We start from the raw sequence: 14,124 nt of genomic DNA on the forward strand, positions 1-14,124 counted from the left end.
CTACAAAATGAAGGACATGCATTCTGTCAAAGGTGAAAATATTTATTAATCATTCTATAAATAGAACAAAAGACAGTGTAAAACCTCTTTAAATGTATGTAATAAAGGTTACACGACATAAGATGAAGAAAAATAGTCAGGCTGCAGTTTTTAATGGTGCACCACATCACAGGATCTAACTGAAGCCACACAGCATAATGTAATGCCAGTTTCTGAAGGTTTAAGATAAAGTAAAGCAAATGGATATATGAAGAGTCTTTTCCAAGACCCCAGTGAAGGATATAGCAAGTCAGCCATAAGGTTTATATTCCCCACTCTGAAAATTGAGGTGCCAGTGTGCACTAATCTATAGGGTTTCAATTTCAAAAGTTGATCTGTACTCGGAGTCAGTAGGGACTTCATACATCTTCCTATTTAAGACATATTTCCAGCATCTTGTTAAATCTCTTGATATGTAGTGTTATGTAGGCCACAGGTTGAGATCTTGCAGTTACCTGACTGGAGAAAGTGCACTCAATACATGTGTTTGTAACAACATCAGTGATGTGCATTGAGACGAGCAGCATAGAAGTCCACCTGCATCCTGCCACTGGCTCTCCCGTACGCATCAGTGGGACTGGGACAGAGGTCATACTGCCTTGTGCTTCTTCCCTCCATCCTGCTCCACAGGTTTCTTTCTTTTCATGTCCACTCGTCCTGCGGGCAAACAGTACACTCAGTTAAACCTCCAGTCCTGAGGCCAGATGTGACCCTGAGAGGGTGTGCTATGTGGTATTGAAACGGGACTCACCCCTGGCTGGGCTGTGTTGGTGCTGGTGTTGGTGCTGGTGCTGGTGCTCCGTCTTGGAAGCGGGCCGCTCGGCTGCAGAACTCTTGGAGCTCTGCTGGGATGAGGACGAGCCAGGGCGTGCTTCCTCTTTGCACCTGTGCCCCTCCTCCAGGGCCAGCCCCTGGGTTTTCCCTACAGGAGAGGAGTGGCACACGTCAGGGACAGGGACGGGGTCAAGATGGAGAAGCTTCTACCCACACACTGTATACAATGAACAGGCACTCGCATCGTAATCAGTCACAAGCCAAATGAACTGACTGTAATACATTCTAATACATCAGTTCATTTGACATCAATACTCTAGGATAATACACTAACCATGCGGAATGGATCATTTGATCAATAATTAAGTCACAAGCAAAATTGAGAATTTAGTAAAAATATTACTGTACCTTAAAAGATCCAGACATTTGCACTTTCAAAGCACAATAAAAACACACATCTCTTGTTAGTAAGATGCCATGCATGCGCTAGTCCTCACTCTTTGAGGTCATTTGACAAAACCCAAAATAAGCCAATGCCAGAAAAACAGTCTCAACAAATACCATTACCGGGGAATGTGTCTTGGCCAAAATTAACAACAGAAATACTAATAAGGGATTTGCCTATGAGATACAGCTATGAGTAACAACGGATGGTCAAAACAATTTAAAGCATTGATTCCAAGTGGAAAATCCAAAATAAGACAAACTAACTGTACCTGTGAAAACTATCTGTAACTGTACTTTTAATACTAAAGTGCATTATTTAAAAGAACTGGACTTTGAATTCTTGCTATGAAGAGAGAATAGCCAAACTTGAAAACGGCCATTACATGAAATCAGTTAAAACACAACATTGACACATACCGCTTCAATGGACTGGTTAAAGCATGCAAAAATTCTCACAGGAATGCATTTGTGAATGTCAGTGGATTAGATCAGATTTAGACACGGAATATCACACAGCAGCCAAAGCTCCCACATCCCCATAAAAAGGATGAAAGCCATTTATTGATGCCAAATTGTCTTACAAATTACACAAAAGTCCTTCTATTCACGTATATATCACCACTTCGGATTTTAGAACGGTTATGTCATATTAACATTAACATTATTAACATTTGTTGGCATACATGCGAATATATGAAAAAAAAAAAAAAAAAAAACAGGAAAAAAAACATTTTACTTAAAACTGCATATCATTACATTTCAATGACATACATAACATACATTTATACATAAAATAAATTTAAATAAAAGAAAAAGACAATTTTCAAAGACATAGAGTTACGTTCATCCAATTCAATTGGTTCAAACACTTCATGTAGTCATGTTTTTTTTGTTTTTTGTTAAATGCATGTTGTACTCCTTGCCCTAAAGCACTACCCAAACTATCCCAGAATTTGCTCTTCACCCACCCATGAAAAAAACTACTGTACAGCCAACAGACAAGAAGGAAATCCAGACAACTCCAGTGGTACAATGTCATGGTCCCAAAATGAAAGCAAATGCACTGACCACACACCCTGTGCTAAAACACTGACAGCTGTTCAAATAAATACATTAAACAGAGGTTCAGAGAAAATTAGGTCTTTCATCTAAAAAGACCAGACTAAAAAAAATCAGATGTACATATCTCAGTACAATGCTTCTATGGTTATAGAGTTCACGCAGAAGACCTCCTGTGGTCTTACTTATTATCCAATCGCAGGAGCTGTTCCTTACCATTAATGGTCACAGATCTTAACTGGCCGTCCTCTTCCACCTCCACCCGTTCCTGTCCATTCTCTATAATCCTGAGAGAGAGACAGAGAGAGACAAAGAGAGAGGGGGGGGGGGGATGGACAGACACACAGAGAGAGAGAGCGAGGGAGGGAGAGAGAGAGCGAGAGAGAGTAGAACTGAGTAATGCTACTCATGAGCCACACACAGCTTTTGTGACTACACAAACATGCTGACTTCAAGAGGTCAACACCTCACAGTGACTGGATATTCCTGAGGTCTGAATCTGCTCACACGCACACGTCGACATGAACCAACTACAAAGGGCAAACCACGGGAAAAGACAAACAGTAACAAAGGGGATACCTTTTTGTTGTGATTTTCCTGCCGTTGACGAATTTGGTGGAGGTGGACACGGAGCGGAAGCCACCCATGCCCCCGCCGCCACCCCCACCTCCTCCGAAAGAGGTTGAGGAGAAGGAGGTGAAGCCTCCACCCACGTGCCCCATGTGCCCCATATGTCCCATGTGTCCCATGTGCCCCACGTGTCCAATTGCCCCAAAGGGTGAGAAGCCTGCAGACAGAGAGGGAACATATAAGCACAGAACCAGAAAAACCTGAACCCCGCTGAGAATCAAACATTTTAGAGTGGAGCGGAGCGCTCTAGAATCTTGGCTGGTACATTTCACACTGTTATGGTATGAACCAAATGGATCACTGAGTGCTGATGCGTTATGTGTAGTTGATAGGTTTCATCTGGGCTGTGTCGCTGAGTCAAAAACTGTTCCAAAACTGTTCTGTTAGAAACTTGGGAGCAAAGCAACCCTAATTTCACAAGTGAAGACAGGGCTCACATGTAGTAATGAATGATGTGTTTCAGAATGGCTTCATTTCACTGAAATTAACTCTTATGATACATATTTCAGTAGATCAAATGCAGGCAACACCACAGATCTGACTGGTTGATGAAACTGAACATCTACATTTCAACAGAAAGCTACACCATCTTTATAAACTGTGTCCGCTCACGCAGACTTTAACATGACTGCTGAGATTGCTGTGGACAGCACTGCAAACATTAGGTATCCAACACTCTAGTGAGATATACCATTGGCAGAATATGACTAAAGCAAATTACCTTTGTTTATTATAATGGGAAAGAACTGACCATCTGCTTATTAACAAACTGTCCAACTCACTCATTATATTTAAAGGATCCATATGTAAGATTGTTGCCAAAACTGGTACTGCAATCACTTTCAAATTACTGTAGAGCGGTGTATCCCCTCCCCCTCCCCCCTGACTCGAAGTTGCCAACCCAGATGCTGAAACACTACTGACTTCGTGATTAGTAGATAGGTGGAGGGTGGCGCATCAGGCCAAATCACAACATGACATGACAAAACACAACATCAACATCAGTTGAGGGCTGCAACTTCACTTTTTAAATGACAATATCCTGGCCAGACAACTGTTATCAGTGATATACAGTTATGTGGAGAATAATAGCAGTGCTATTATTCAGTTTATACAGTAAATGTTTGAGTTTGTAAAGAAAAATGCAAACACTGCTATTTTTTAACAGCCTAACATTCCTTTTTCTTCACTTTCTGTAAAGGTATAACACAAACTTGATCAATTTTGGTCATGTTTTGATTTGAAATTGAATGTGCAGTGTTCCCAATGCATTGATATTATGGAATTAACAGCTATTCTAAGGATTTTGAGCTTTATTCAATTTTTTAAAACACACTGCTATTATTCTGAAGTTGAGATGCACATACAGTGATGGCCAAAAGTATTGGCACCCATGCTAAAGTTGACTGAAAAGAGGAATATAAAATCATCTTTTGGAAATTGATCTTAATGCCTTAAGTGAAAAATGAGGAAATATCTAACCTTTAAGGACACCAATTTTCTTAGTGAATGAATAATGTATCATAAATAAATAAATGTTCTTCCTTAAAATACAGGGGTCATATGGCATGGGTGTTATTTCAGTTAGCCTATTAGCTGGTTTGATGCTCATTGAGCTCAATGCAAATCAAACCAGCTAATAGGCTAACTGAAATAACACCCATGCCAATCTCTAGGTATGGTGAAGGGTATGTGATGATGTGGGGCTATTTTAATTCCAAAGGCCAAGGTAACTTTATCAGGATGCACAGTATTCTGGATCCATGAAATAACTGGCCTTTAAAAATAAAAATCTGCCTGTCTCTATGGGAATTTAACATAGGGGTGGGAATACTTATGACCCCTGTATTTTAAGGAAGAACATTTATTTATTTATGATACATTATTCATTCACTAAGAAAATTGGTGTCCTTAAAGGTTAGATATTTCCTCATTTTTCACTTAAGGCATTAAGATCAATTTCCAAAAGATGATTTTATATTCCTCTTTTCAGTCAACTTTAGCATGGGTGCCAATACTTTTGGCCATCACTGTAACTAAGTATTTGAAATGAACATGATTTCTTAATGTCTAGTGAGATATCATAATCCTTTTATTATTAATTGAAATACATTTCTTACATACGGTTCCTTTAAAGACAAGGTGTTCAAAGATGTCAGCCTCAAACAGCCATCTTTGGCTATGGAAGAGAAATTCCATGATTGAATTTCCCCAATCCATTAACGGCCACCAAAAGTAACTAAATATAATCAATAGAGTCAAGTATCCGGCATAGCCTAAACACTTTGCACTTTCTTTCTTTATTCTTCTCCCTTTTTTATATATATCCCTTGCACAGTCTTGGAGTCAGTGGAACAAGCATTTCACTGCATTTATAGGCTACCTGTATAATGTATGTGACAAATAAACATTTGATTTGATTTGAAGTATCCTCACTTGGTTCAAAGGCTGAAAATCCTGCGCCAAACGGTGGAAATCCCCCGAATCCCCCGAAGAAGGGCCCTGCTGTCCGACTCCGGCTCACACCCCGATGGTGCCTCCGGCCACCAAAGAAGTCGTCGCCAAAGAAGTCATCACCGAAGGGGTCTCCACCTGCCATGGCCCAGAGAGAAAGCAGACACCTTTCACATACCATCACACATGGGCTGACAGTCTCTCGCTGCTCATGTAACACTCGGTATGTTTACATGCACAGTTATGTCAAGCTACGGTTATAGCTCGACTAGGCCATTCAATTGGACTACTGTCCTTGTCCAGTATAAAAGCAAGAAGGAGGAATCGATTTATTACCCAAAGTATGTTCAGCTTGTTAGCATTTGCCTTTTTTAAGGGAGACCTATTATGTCACAGACCAAAACAATTGACAAACAATTTAGCTGGCTTAAATTAGCATATAAGAGGTGACATGCATGCTATCCCTGCATGCTATCCCTCGTGGTTAGTGTCACTGCTGCTTCTTCTGTTAATTTCTGGGCCAAAGCCTGGGGAGGGGATTAGGGAGCATGCGCAGAGCAGACAGTCCAATTTGGCCCCAATTGAACGTATACATGCAGGAATATGTCGAAACCCAAACTCCATTATCTGGGTGTGTTTGACTTACAGTCAGACTAACATGTTCACATGCATTTTAACAGTTTTAGTCAGACTAAAACAACAATTCCAATTTTTTCTAACTTCATGTACACTGACTGACTCACCGAAGAAATCTGCAAATGGATCACGTCCCCCGAAGAATTCCCTGAACACGTCTTCTGGATTGCGGAATGTAAAGCCTCCGGTAAAGTGGTCCCCATTGGAGTAATGCCCACCTGCTTAGAGAGAAAACAGGACATCATACAGAATAAATCACACAGACACTGTTTATTATAAAATACACAATGAGAAAAGATTGTGTATTGTGTAATTTAAAACAAGATTTACCTCTACCACCACCACCTGCTGTTAAGCCTTCTTTACCATAGCAGTCATATGTTTTTCTTTTGTTGGCTATAAAAGAAGTATACTGTTAGTAAACTAGAGACAAACATCACACGATTCATAATTACTACACAAGTTAAACTGAAGGGAAACACTACGGGAAGCACTAGGACAAAGCAAGATCTAACAAGACAGAAGAGCCTTCAGCAACATTGATATGCATGCGGTCACAGCCTTCCACGAAAAGAACAAATAAAATAGCGTGTTGCATAACCTTTAAGATTAATCATTTCCAACAAATGCTTTCTGTAGGTCTGAATGTGACTTATGCGTCTGTCAACCAGCAGTATCGTCCACTCTTCCTGAGCAAACTTGTCATCTCAAGCCTGAAGGGTGCCTTCTGCAGACTGCATGTTCCAACTCTTTCCAGAGATGCCCAATTTAGGATTTAGGTCTGCACTCATAGAGAGCCACTCAAGAATAGTCCACTCTTTGTTCCTTAACCATTTCGGTGTGCTTTTAGCTGTGTTTTTTGGGTCATTATCCTGTTAGAGGACCCATGACCTGTGAAGGAAACTGAGCTTTCGAACACCGGGCTGTATATTTAATTCCGGGATGCCTTCAGGCCTTCATTTTTTCCATCTGTGAACACAGAACTGATGTGACTTTTGCAAAAAAAAAAAAAAAAAAAAATCCCTCCAATTTTTTCTCATCAATTCAAGTCACATCCAGCAAGGTTGGCCACAGGCACAGTCCCATGCACCTTATGCTTGTTAATAATATGTGCAACTGTAATCACTGGGAAATCAAACTGCTTGGAAATTATCTGATAGCCTTTGCCTAACATGCTTGTCTGTAACTTAATTTCTGATATTCTCATGCAACTCTGATTTTTCTTAACTATGACTTCTCTGGTCCATATTCTTTTAGGTGCATTAGAAGTGAAGCATTCTTTCAAATATCTGTAAGGACACCAACAAATACAGCCACGACTGCATTTTAGAGGATGTGTGTGTGTGAATGATGGGGTAATCCAGTTGACTTGTCCGAGTTGGAAAGTGTGAAATTTCCCGGTTGTCTTGCAACATTTCACCCAGACACGGCCCCTTTTGGTCGGAATATCAGCTGTCCAACTCAGGGTCCTTGACAGCGCACCGAGCTGAACATACAAGTTGAAAACAAAGATGGCTGCGCCCATAATTGCTGAAGTTGAGATGTATTTACTTTGCATTTGTACTACATTGGTCGATTTAATGTCGACTTTAAATGCTCTTACACACTTGATTACATTACTGCTTTAATCCGATCACCAATTTATGCAATGCCCGGTCTTGCTGTGCGTGCAATACAATGTAACGTTTTGTTTTCGAGCTGGTTTGCTAAAGAGGCTAATGTAGCTAACAATAACAATAGCTACTGCCCCCCTCGTGGCTCGAGAAAAATGCACAGCACTTGTTGAAATTAAAATTGTAAGTGTGATGAAGCTGGAATATGAATGCAACTGTAAATCATCCCGTAGCTTGTTTAGATGAACCACAAGCTTGCTCTGGTGTTCTAGGCAAGCGCCCAGCACTACCGAGACCAGGGGGTCAGGATTTGAAGGGTTAGCTTCAGCCACTTAGCATGGCATTTGGCCACCGACATTTTTGAAAACATGGCTTTACATGGTTGCAACTTCCGCCACCAGTTTTTACATGCTGATTGGTAGATGACAGCTCATGCACGAGTTTAGTGTTGGGCACGAGCGTCCTCGCGCGTCCGTGTTGGTTTACATTTCTGGAAGACGACAAATAAAACAACTAACTACTTGGATTAAGCTACTGATACTTGACTTAAAGCCTACATGGTTAGGCTGTATTATACCGGACTTTGTGGTAAATAAAAGAAAAAGTAAATGTTGTCATATCAGGATAGCCTATTATTTGCCTTATGTGTGGGTTGACAAGGTAACTGTATAACCATACATTTTAGCAGATGCATAGAAATTACCTATATCCAATTATTAGCCTACTCATTGCGTTGTGTATGAAAACTATTTTAAAACGCAGACTGTAGTTCCTACCTTTAGTCCATGACAACGCAACGCCTGGATCATGTAACCTATGTCTCCCCAAATGATTTAAAACGAAAGAAATGTCAATGACTTATTTAGTTTGCTTCCATGCAACATTGACATGCATTTGATTTAAATATCCAGGCTGCCAGTCGAGGCAAAAGCCAAATATCCAACTCTTGAAATGCCTGCTCGAACCACAATACCCGAGCGATGTGCACTTCTATCGGCAAGTTTTTTGCGTTGGCTTCATTTCGTCTGCCTGCAAATGTAGCCTAGGTTTAACAAGCTGCAAATTCACAATGGTTGCAGCAAAAATCCCAGCTATCCACACGTTTCTTAAATTCCATGTCTACTTAATTATAGTAATTTTCGTTGGATAGCATATTGCGTAATAGGCATACAACCTGTCCAAATATAGCATTTAGGAATCATTATTTGTGTAGCCTAAAGTGACTCAATATTGATTCGCATTGTTTATTATCACATATGAACATCACATTAATTGCGTTGTGTCCGTCTGTAACGTCGAATCTAATAGGCTAATTCTAGCTGGTGCCGGAAATGAACACCCATGAAATGCTATTTTAGTAAAGACGGCTGCGGTCAATTTTGGCTGAAGTAGCTAGCCCAGCATGGGCCATTGAAATGAATTCGGGCGGGACTTAGTCACTCTCTCCAGTTATATATAATACCTCCATGACTGCCATGACCGAGACAGTTGCTGCCCTGGTGGCGTCCATGTTCTTTCCCACAAAGACAAACTGTAACGCTAAAGTGCTACAAGCCAGGCTTCGCGCATTATTTTATGGTAACGGAGTTACGGTAACAGAGTAAGATTTAGATATATTTTTTCTTCATTTTTTTTGTCAAAACCAAATCAAGGGAACTCTGTGCAACAAGAATAGAATAAAAAAAAAAGTTGTTAATATCTTTCACAATTACTTTAAGATAAATGAGCTTTACAAGAGCATAAATCTATACTGCCTGACACTCTACTTGTAATTATCTTCAGAATGCTGTAACCTTTGATCTAGGGCACATAGAAACAAACTTTAACCTGTTTTGTAAACTTTAAGTGATTGATAATCATACCAGATGTGTTTTGTAGAGACATTTAAAGTTTTATTTTTTAACCCTAGATGTTAACATGCACGTGATCTTCCCCCAAAGCCAGACGACATGTAAGCCGGCCTTCACCCATCACCACATTAGGAAGTGATAAATGACCTTTGAGATGCCTCAGACACATTGCTTGCCTTTGCACAGTGCACAATTACTGGGCAGTGAAAATGAAACCAATAAATGCATAAAATGGAGATAAAGTTAAGTAAAACACAAAGGCAAACACAACCATCAGCACACATCCATACATCTTCTGTACTACATCTAGAACATACCATCTGAAAGGACCTCGTAGGCCTCTGAAATCTCTTTGAACCTTCGCTCTGCCTCATCCTTGTTGTCTGGGTTTTTATCAGGGTGCCACTTGAGAGCAAGTTTTCTGTATCTAAACTCACACAAAAACAAACATTATGTACCACAGTGTAATCGTGCCAACATAACAATGCCAAAGACAACTGCGGGGACATAATGCACTTACGCTTTTTTAATGTCCTCTTGAGATGCATTTCTTTGCACACCTAAAATATGGTAATATTCCCCCATGGTGCTGAGAAAATCTGAAGTTTGACCTCAGATAGCCTACAAAAATAGAATCATCTTTTTAGAAACAATCTCAAGAAATGTGGAAAACATATGCATGTGCTCTTCAAAAACAGAAAGAGAAAACATGCAGCAAATTTGATCAAATTGTTACTGAAAGCCTGAACAAAGCTATGTAGCCTACAATACCATTGTATGTTAAGGTAAAGCATTACATAGAGCACTTAGCAAGACAGTACTTATGCTTTCAGAGACAAGACCGTCACAGACCTAAAGTAAAACCCATTTAACACCAAACAGAGTCTCTTAGTCCATGGTAAAGATGCATATGCTCTAGTCCAGATCATTGGTCTGGATGAGAGTGGTTACAGTTCAGAGAACTAGAATAAAATCGGATGTTCATTTGCCCATTTACATTTAATGTAATATTTCTCTTAGGAAAAAGCCATTAGGGAGCCACCGTTTAATTAAGAACTATCTCAATAGCTAGGTAGAAGCTAACGGATAAGGTAACGTTAGCTATACAAGCTGCATTACTTTTAGTGGCACACATTATTATAGATAGTAAGTACACAACCTCTTGAACATTACAGCAGTCTAATCTGGTATTGCATTTGATACAACACAAGTGCTGCATAAATCACGATAACGTTAGATACAATTATCATACTAGCAGGCTAGCTTCCAAACTAGCATGAAATTTGCATTGCTCGACCCACTTAAACGTATTTAGAAGTTAATGCAGCTGCATGGTACATCAGCGCTTTGGACAACACGAGACATTTAACACTAGTTGAAATACCACGACCTCAATGGCTGTCGAAAAAGGTCATAACCATTAACCTAATATTGATAACAGCATACCTTTTCTCTAACGTTAGCTCGCTAACCTAATGCTAGGTAGCCAAACCGCTATCGGTGATGTGTTTACAGATGATGCCACAGCCTTACATGCTACGGACACAAGTAAGGAGGTATCAGACGTGTACCTTACCTGACCGTGCAGTCTAATTCTTTCTTTGGTCAATGAATTTCTGTTCAGTCTCTCTCAGTAAATACAATAGGTATTTACTAGTCTAGATACCAGTCATTTGCTTATACCGTTAGCTGCCTGTAATGCTGCTGAATCCCCGGAAATTCTAAACATTGCGTTTGTTGTTTAAATCTGACGTCACGTCCTGTGAAGTCAGTGGTCATCGTTGGGACATTGTGTAAAATGTGAATACAAAATGTAAAAATCTCTTAAACTCATATTTAGTTGCAAAAAGGACACAGACAACATCAAATGTTGAAAATGACAAATTTGACTATTTCATGCAAAAGATGAGGAGACACAGCACTCAAAAAATCCTCCATAGAAATGCATGGGGTTAGTTTGTAACGCCAATAGACCTCTCCGGAATAAGTCCCGCCTCCGAAACATCTGGATCCACCCAACTTCCGGTTGTCGAATGTCTATGGGAAATAACATGGCGTTTCGAAAAATCGTACCTGTCAAACTCTGTAGTTGGTAAAGTAGAAAAAGCTGTTGGGCCGATTGGCCTATACTTCTGCCATCTGGTTTCCACTGGATTTTTTGATTGTCAGTGCCGTTAAAGTAGTAAACGATTATTAATGCTAACCGGGAGATAGTTCCGATGTACTCAGGCGGAGGAGGGCGTTAGATCCAAGGGGGCAGGCGAATTCCCGGAAGTAGAAGCATCCATGGAGCAGTGGTTATCAACTCTCTGCTAACCCCATAGAATGCCCATTCATTTAGGATTTTTTTGAACTCCCATAACTTCATATAACATATATCCTGTGCCGACGTTGTAGCTTCTGTATTATCTACATAAACAATATAAGGCAAAACAGGCTCAACTACCTCGTATGTAACGTTGAGGTTACCGTAAGAAGTATAGTTAGCGAGTCCGGTTGTAGGGAACGTTTCGTAGGGAGATAACCGTATTGTTTGGATAAGAAGCAAAGTCCTGCCAGCACGGAAACTCATGAACAAAGCTATGTAGCCTACAATACCATTGTATGTTAAGGTAAAGCATTACATAGAGGCAAGTAAACCTAATAAAAAAAACGGCACTAACGTTAATCATTTCAGAGGTTTTCGATGGATTGACTGTAGGTCGGAGAAGTGGAAAGACGAAGGCTAACTTTTTTGTTTTGTTTTAGGCTACCATGATTGTATTTGAAGATGATCATGTCTGGTAGTTTCAACATTAACACGACTTGATATCACTTGTTAGGATGATTTTAATAATAATACATAAATAAATGTTTAACTTTGATGACTTTGAAGGTGAAGGAAGTGTGAGAAGAATTTCTATGTGAACCATCTATCATAGGAGTTACAAGATTCAGTTCGATGGCTAACGTCACGAAGTTAAGTACGAGTCTGCGCAGTACGATGGCAAGCCAACTGAAAAAACCTTCAGTGCCCTCCCATTGAAAACGACTGTCTGTTCGTCCATTTCTTTTACTGTCTATGGTTAGATCTCGCTCACAACCTAACGTGATGGTCATTTTCACGTGTGATTCACGCGCGATTTCAGTGGTCTATAAAAGTAAATCGTTTGCAAGGTTCAGCCTCTTTTCAACACGACTTAACTTTGGTTTGACTGTGCTGAGAGTAGGGTTGGGCACCGAAACACGGTTCTAATATGGCACCAGTGCCGACGCAAACGGTAGTAACTGCTGGCATTTATTTGAAATGTTATCAGCAAAGTTTTAAGATGAAAACTTTATTTCACGGTGTGTTCTAAACAATATAATGACATTATATTAATCTTTCATATGCATGAGGACAGGACCTTTTTCTCTGACTGAAAGTTGCGCAAAACTTGTGCGTTTACATAACGATATTTAATACATTTTCTTGGGGGTGACACCCCCACACCCCCTAGAACGTTTGGCCTTAAAGAAAAAATGTCTGTTTCTGCCTGAGCTGCCGCATGTTCACGTTAAACACGGTCACGCACAAAGTGTCCCGGTTTTAGTTCCGACAAATCTCACCCTACGCTAATTAAACTCAGCTGACTGGTATACACGGGTTTCCGGTTTGTATACCCCTGTTGTCTCAATGATAATAACATCTCATTTCAGACTATATTTCAAAGTTTGCCGTTCATTTGCATTATTAATATAACATCGTATTTTGTCATTTTTGGCAAACACATGCATTCCGTTAGGGATATTGAACATATTTCACATTCTCTAACCATCGTGATTTCGAATTGGTGCAGTTTTCAGCACAAAAACTAATTTTATTCTTTTGCTCTTTTGCATTGCTCTATGCTGTTCTATTGTGCTTTCTGCCTCTTGGTTGCGCACGCATGTTTTTGTGACGTTGCATAGAAATCCATGTATAGCGCATAGCCATAGTTGCTGTTAAAATGCCTAGCGCTGGGAATCTAAACATTTCAACACCAACATGTAGCCTAACATGTTCAAAACTTTTGTGTGTTATGGGGGAAGACATGACATTTCTTGAAGCATTTGGGAACACACTAAATTAATTGGAAAGTAATTCAGAAAGAGTCCCTGTTAGATTAGCTTGCTTGCAAATGCCATTGTCCATGACCTGGCAGTTCTATATGGCAAGCGGTTTTAACATACCTTATGGCAAACCGCCTACACTGGGTAAACTTGAAAGCAGAGCTTACCATTGTGTGTGCATCCATGGCAAGCTGTTTTAACCTTTAAATGTAGGCTATTATGCGTAGGAGCAATGAGATATTGATAGTAAATTGAATATAACAGTTCAATTTCCTCTTCAAATGTGTCTTATCAATAAAAAAGCAATTCATGCACCGTTTTAAAAGTATCGATTTAGCACTGGTATCGGATAAAACCCAAACGATACCCAACCCTAGCTGAGAGTTTGTTGGCTGTTAGAGATATTTAAAAAAGAAAGAAACACCGACAAAGACACTAAAGACATGACGAGACGAGATTTTTTCCCCCACGAAAAACAGATAATGATAAGCAGACTAGGAATCAGAGGCAGAGTCGTATTGAGTCGATAGCTTTATTTTGCATGACCTTGA

General features: G+C 39.9%; 1 protein-coding gene across 2 annotated transcripts; it reads right to left on the reverse strand.

Annotated features, from left to right (window-relative positions):
* Nucleotides 1–21: 21 nt before the first annotated feature.
* Nucleotides 22–11,236, reverse strand: dnajb6a (DnaJ heat shock protein family (Hsp40) member B6a). Of its 2 annotated transcripts, none has more exons than XM_042072969.1 (10): nt 11,079–11,236; nt 10,023–10,123; nt 9,820–9,929; nt 6,370–6,435; nt 6,147–6,257; nt 5,386–5,541; nt 2,899–3,106; nt 2,536–2,606; nt 791–961; nt 22–696 (listed from the first exon to the last, which is right to left on the reverse strand). In XM_042072969.1, exons 2-10 carry the CDS (start codon nt 10,085–10,087, stop codon nt 629–631), a joined length of 1,026 nt encoding a protein of 341 aa, XP_041928903.1. In that variant the 5' UTR covers nt 10,088–10,123; nt 11,079–11,236; the 3' UTR covers nt 22–628. The 2 variants fall into 2 exon arrangements, with proteins under 2 accessions (XP_041928903.1, XP_041928822.1); XM_042072888.1 differs by having other exon boundaries at nt 6,147–6,260.
* Nucleotides 11,237–14,124: the final 2,888 nt, after the last annotated feature.

The sequence above is a fragment of the Alosa sapidissima genome, chromosome 1 (assembly GCF_018492685.1).
Source record: "Alosa sapidissima isolate fAloSap1 chromosome 1, fAloSap1.pri, whole genome shotgun sequence".
Taxonomy (NCBI): domain Eukaryota; kingdom Metazoa; phylum Chordata; class Actinopteri; order Clupeiformes; family Clupeidae; genus Alosa; species Alosa sapidissima.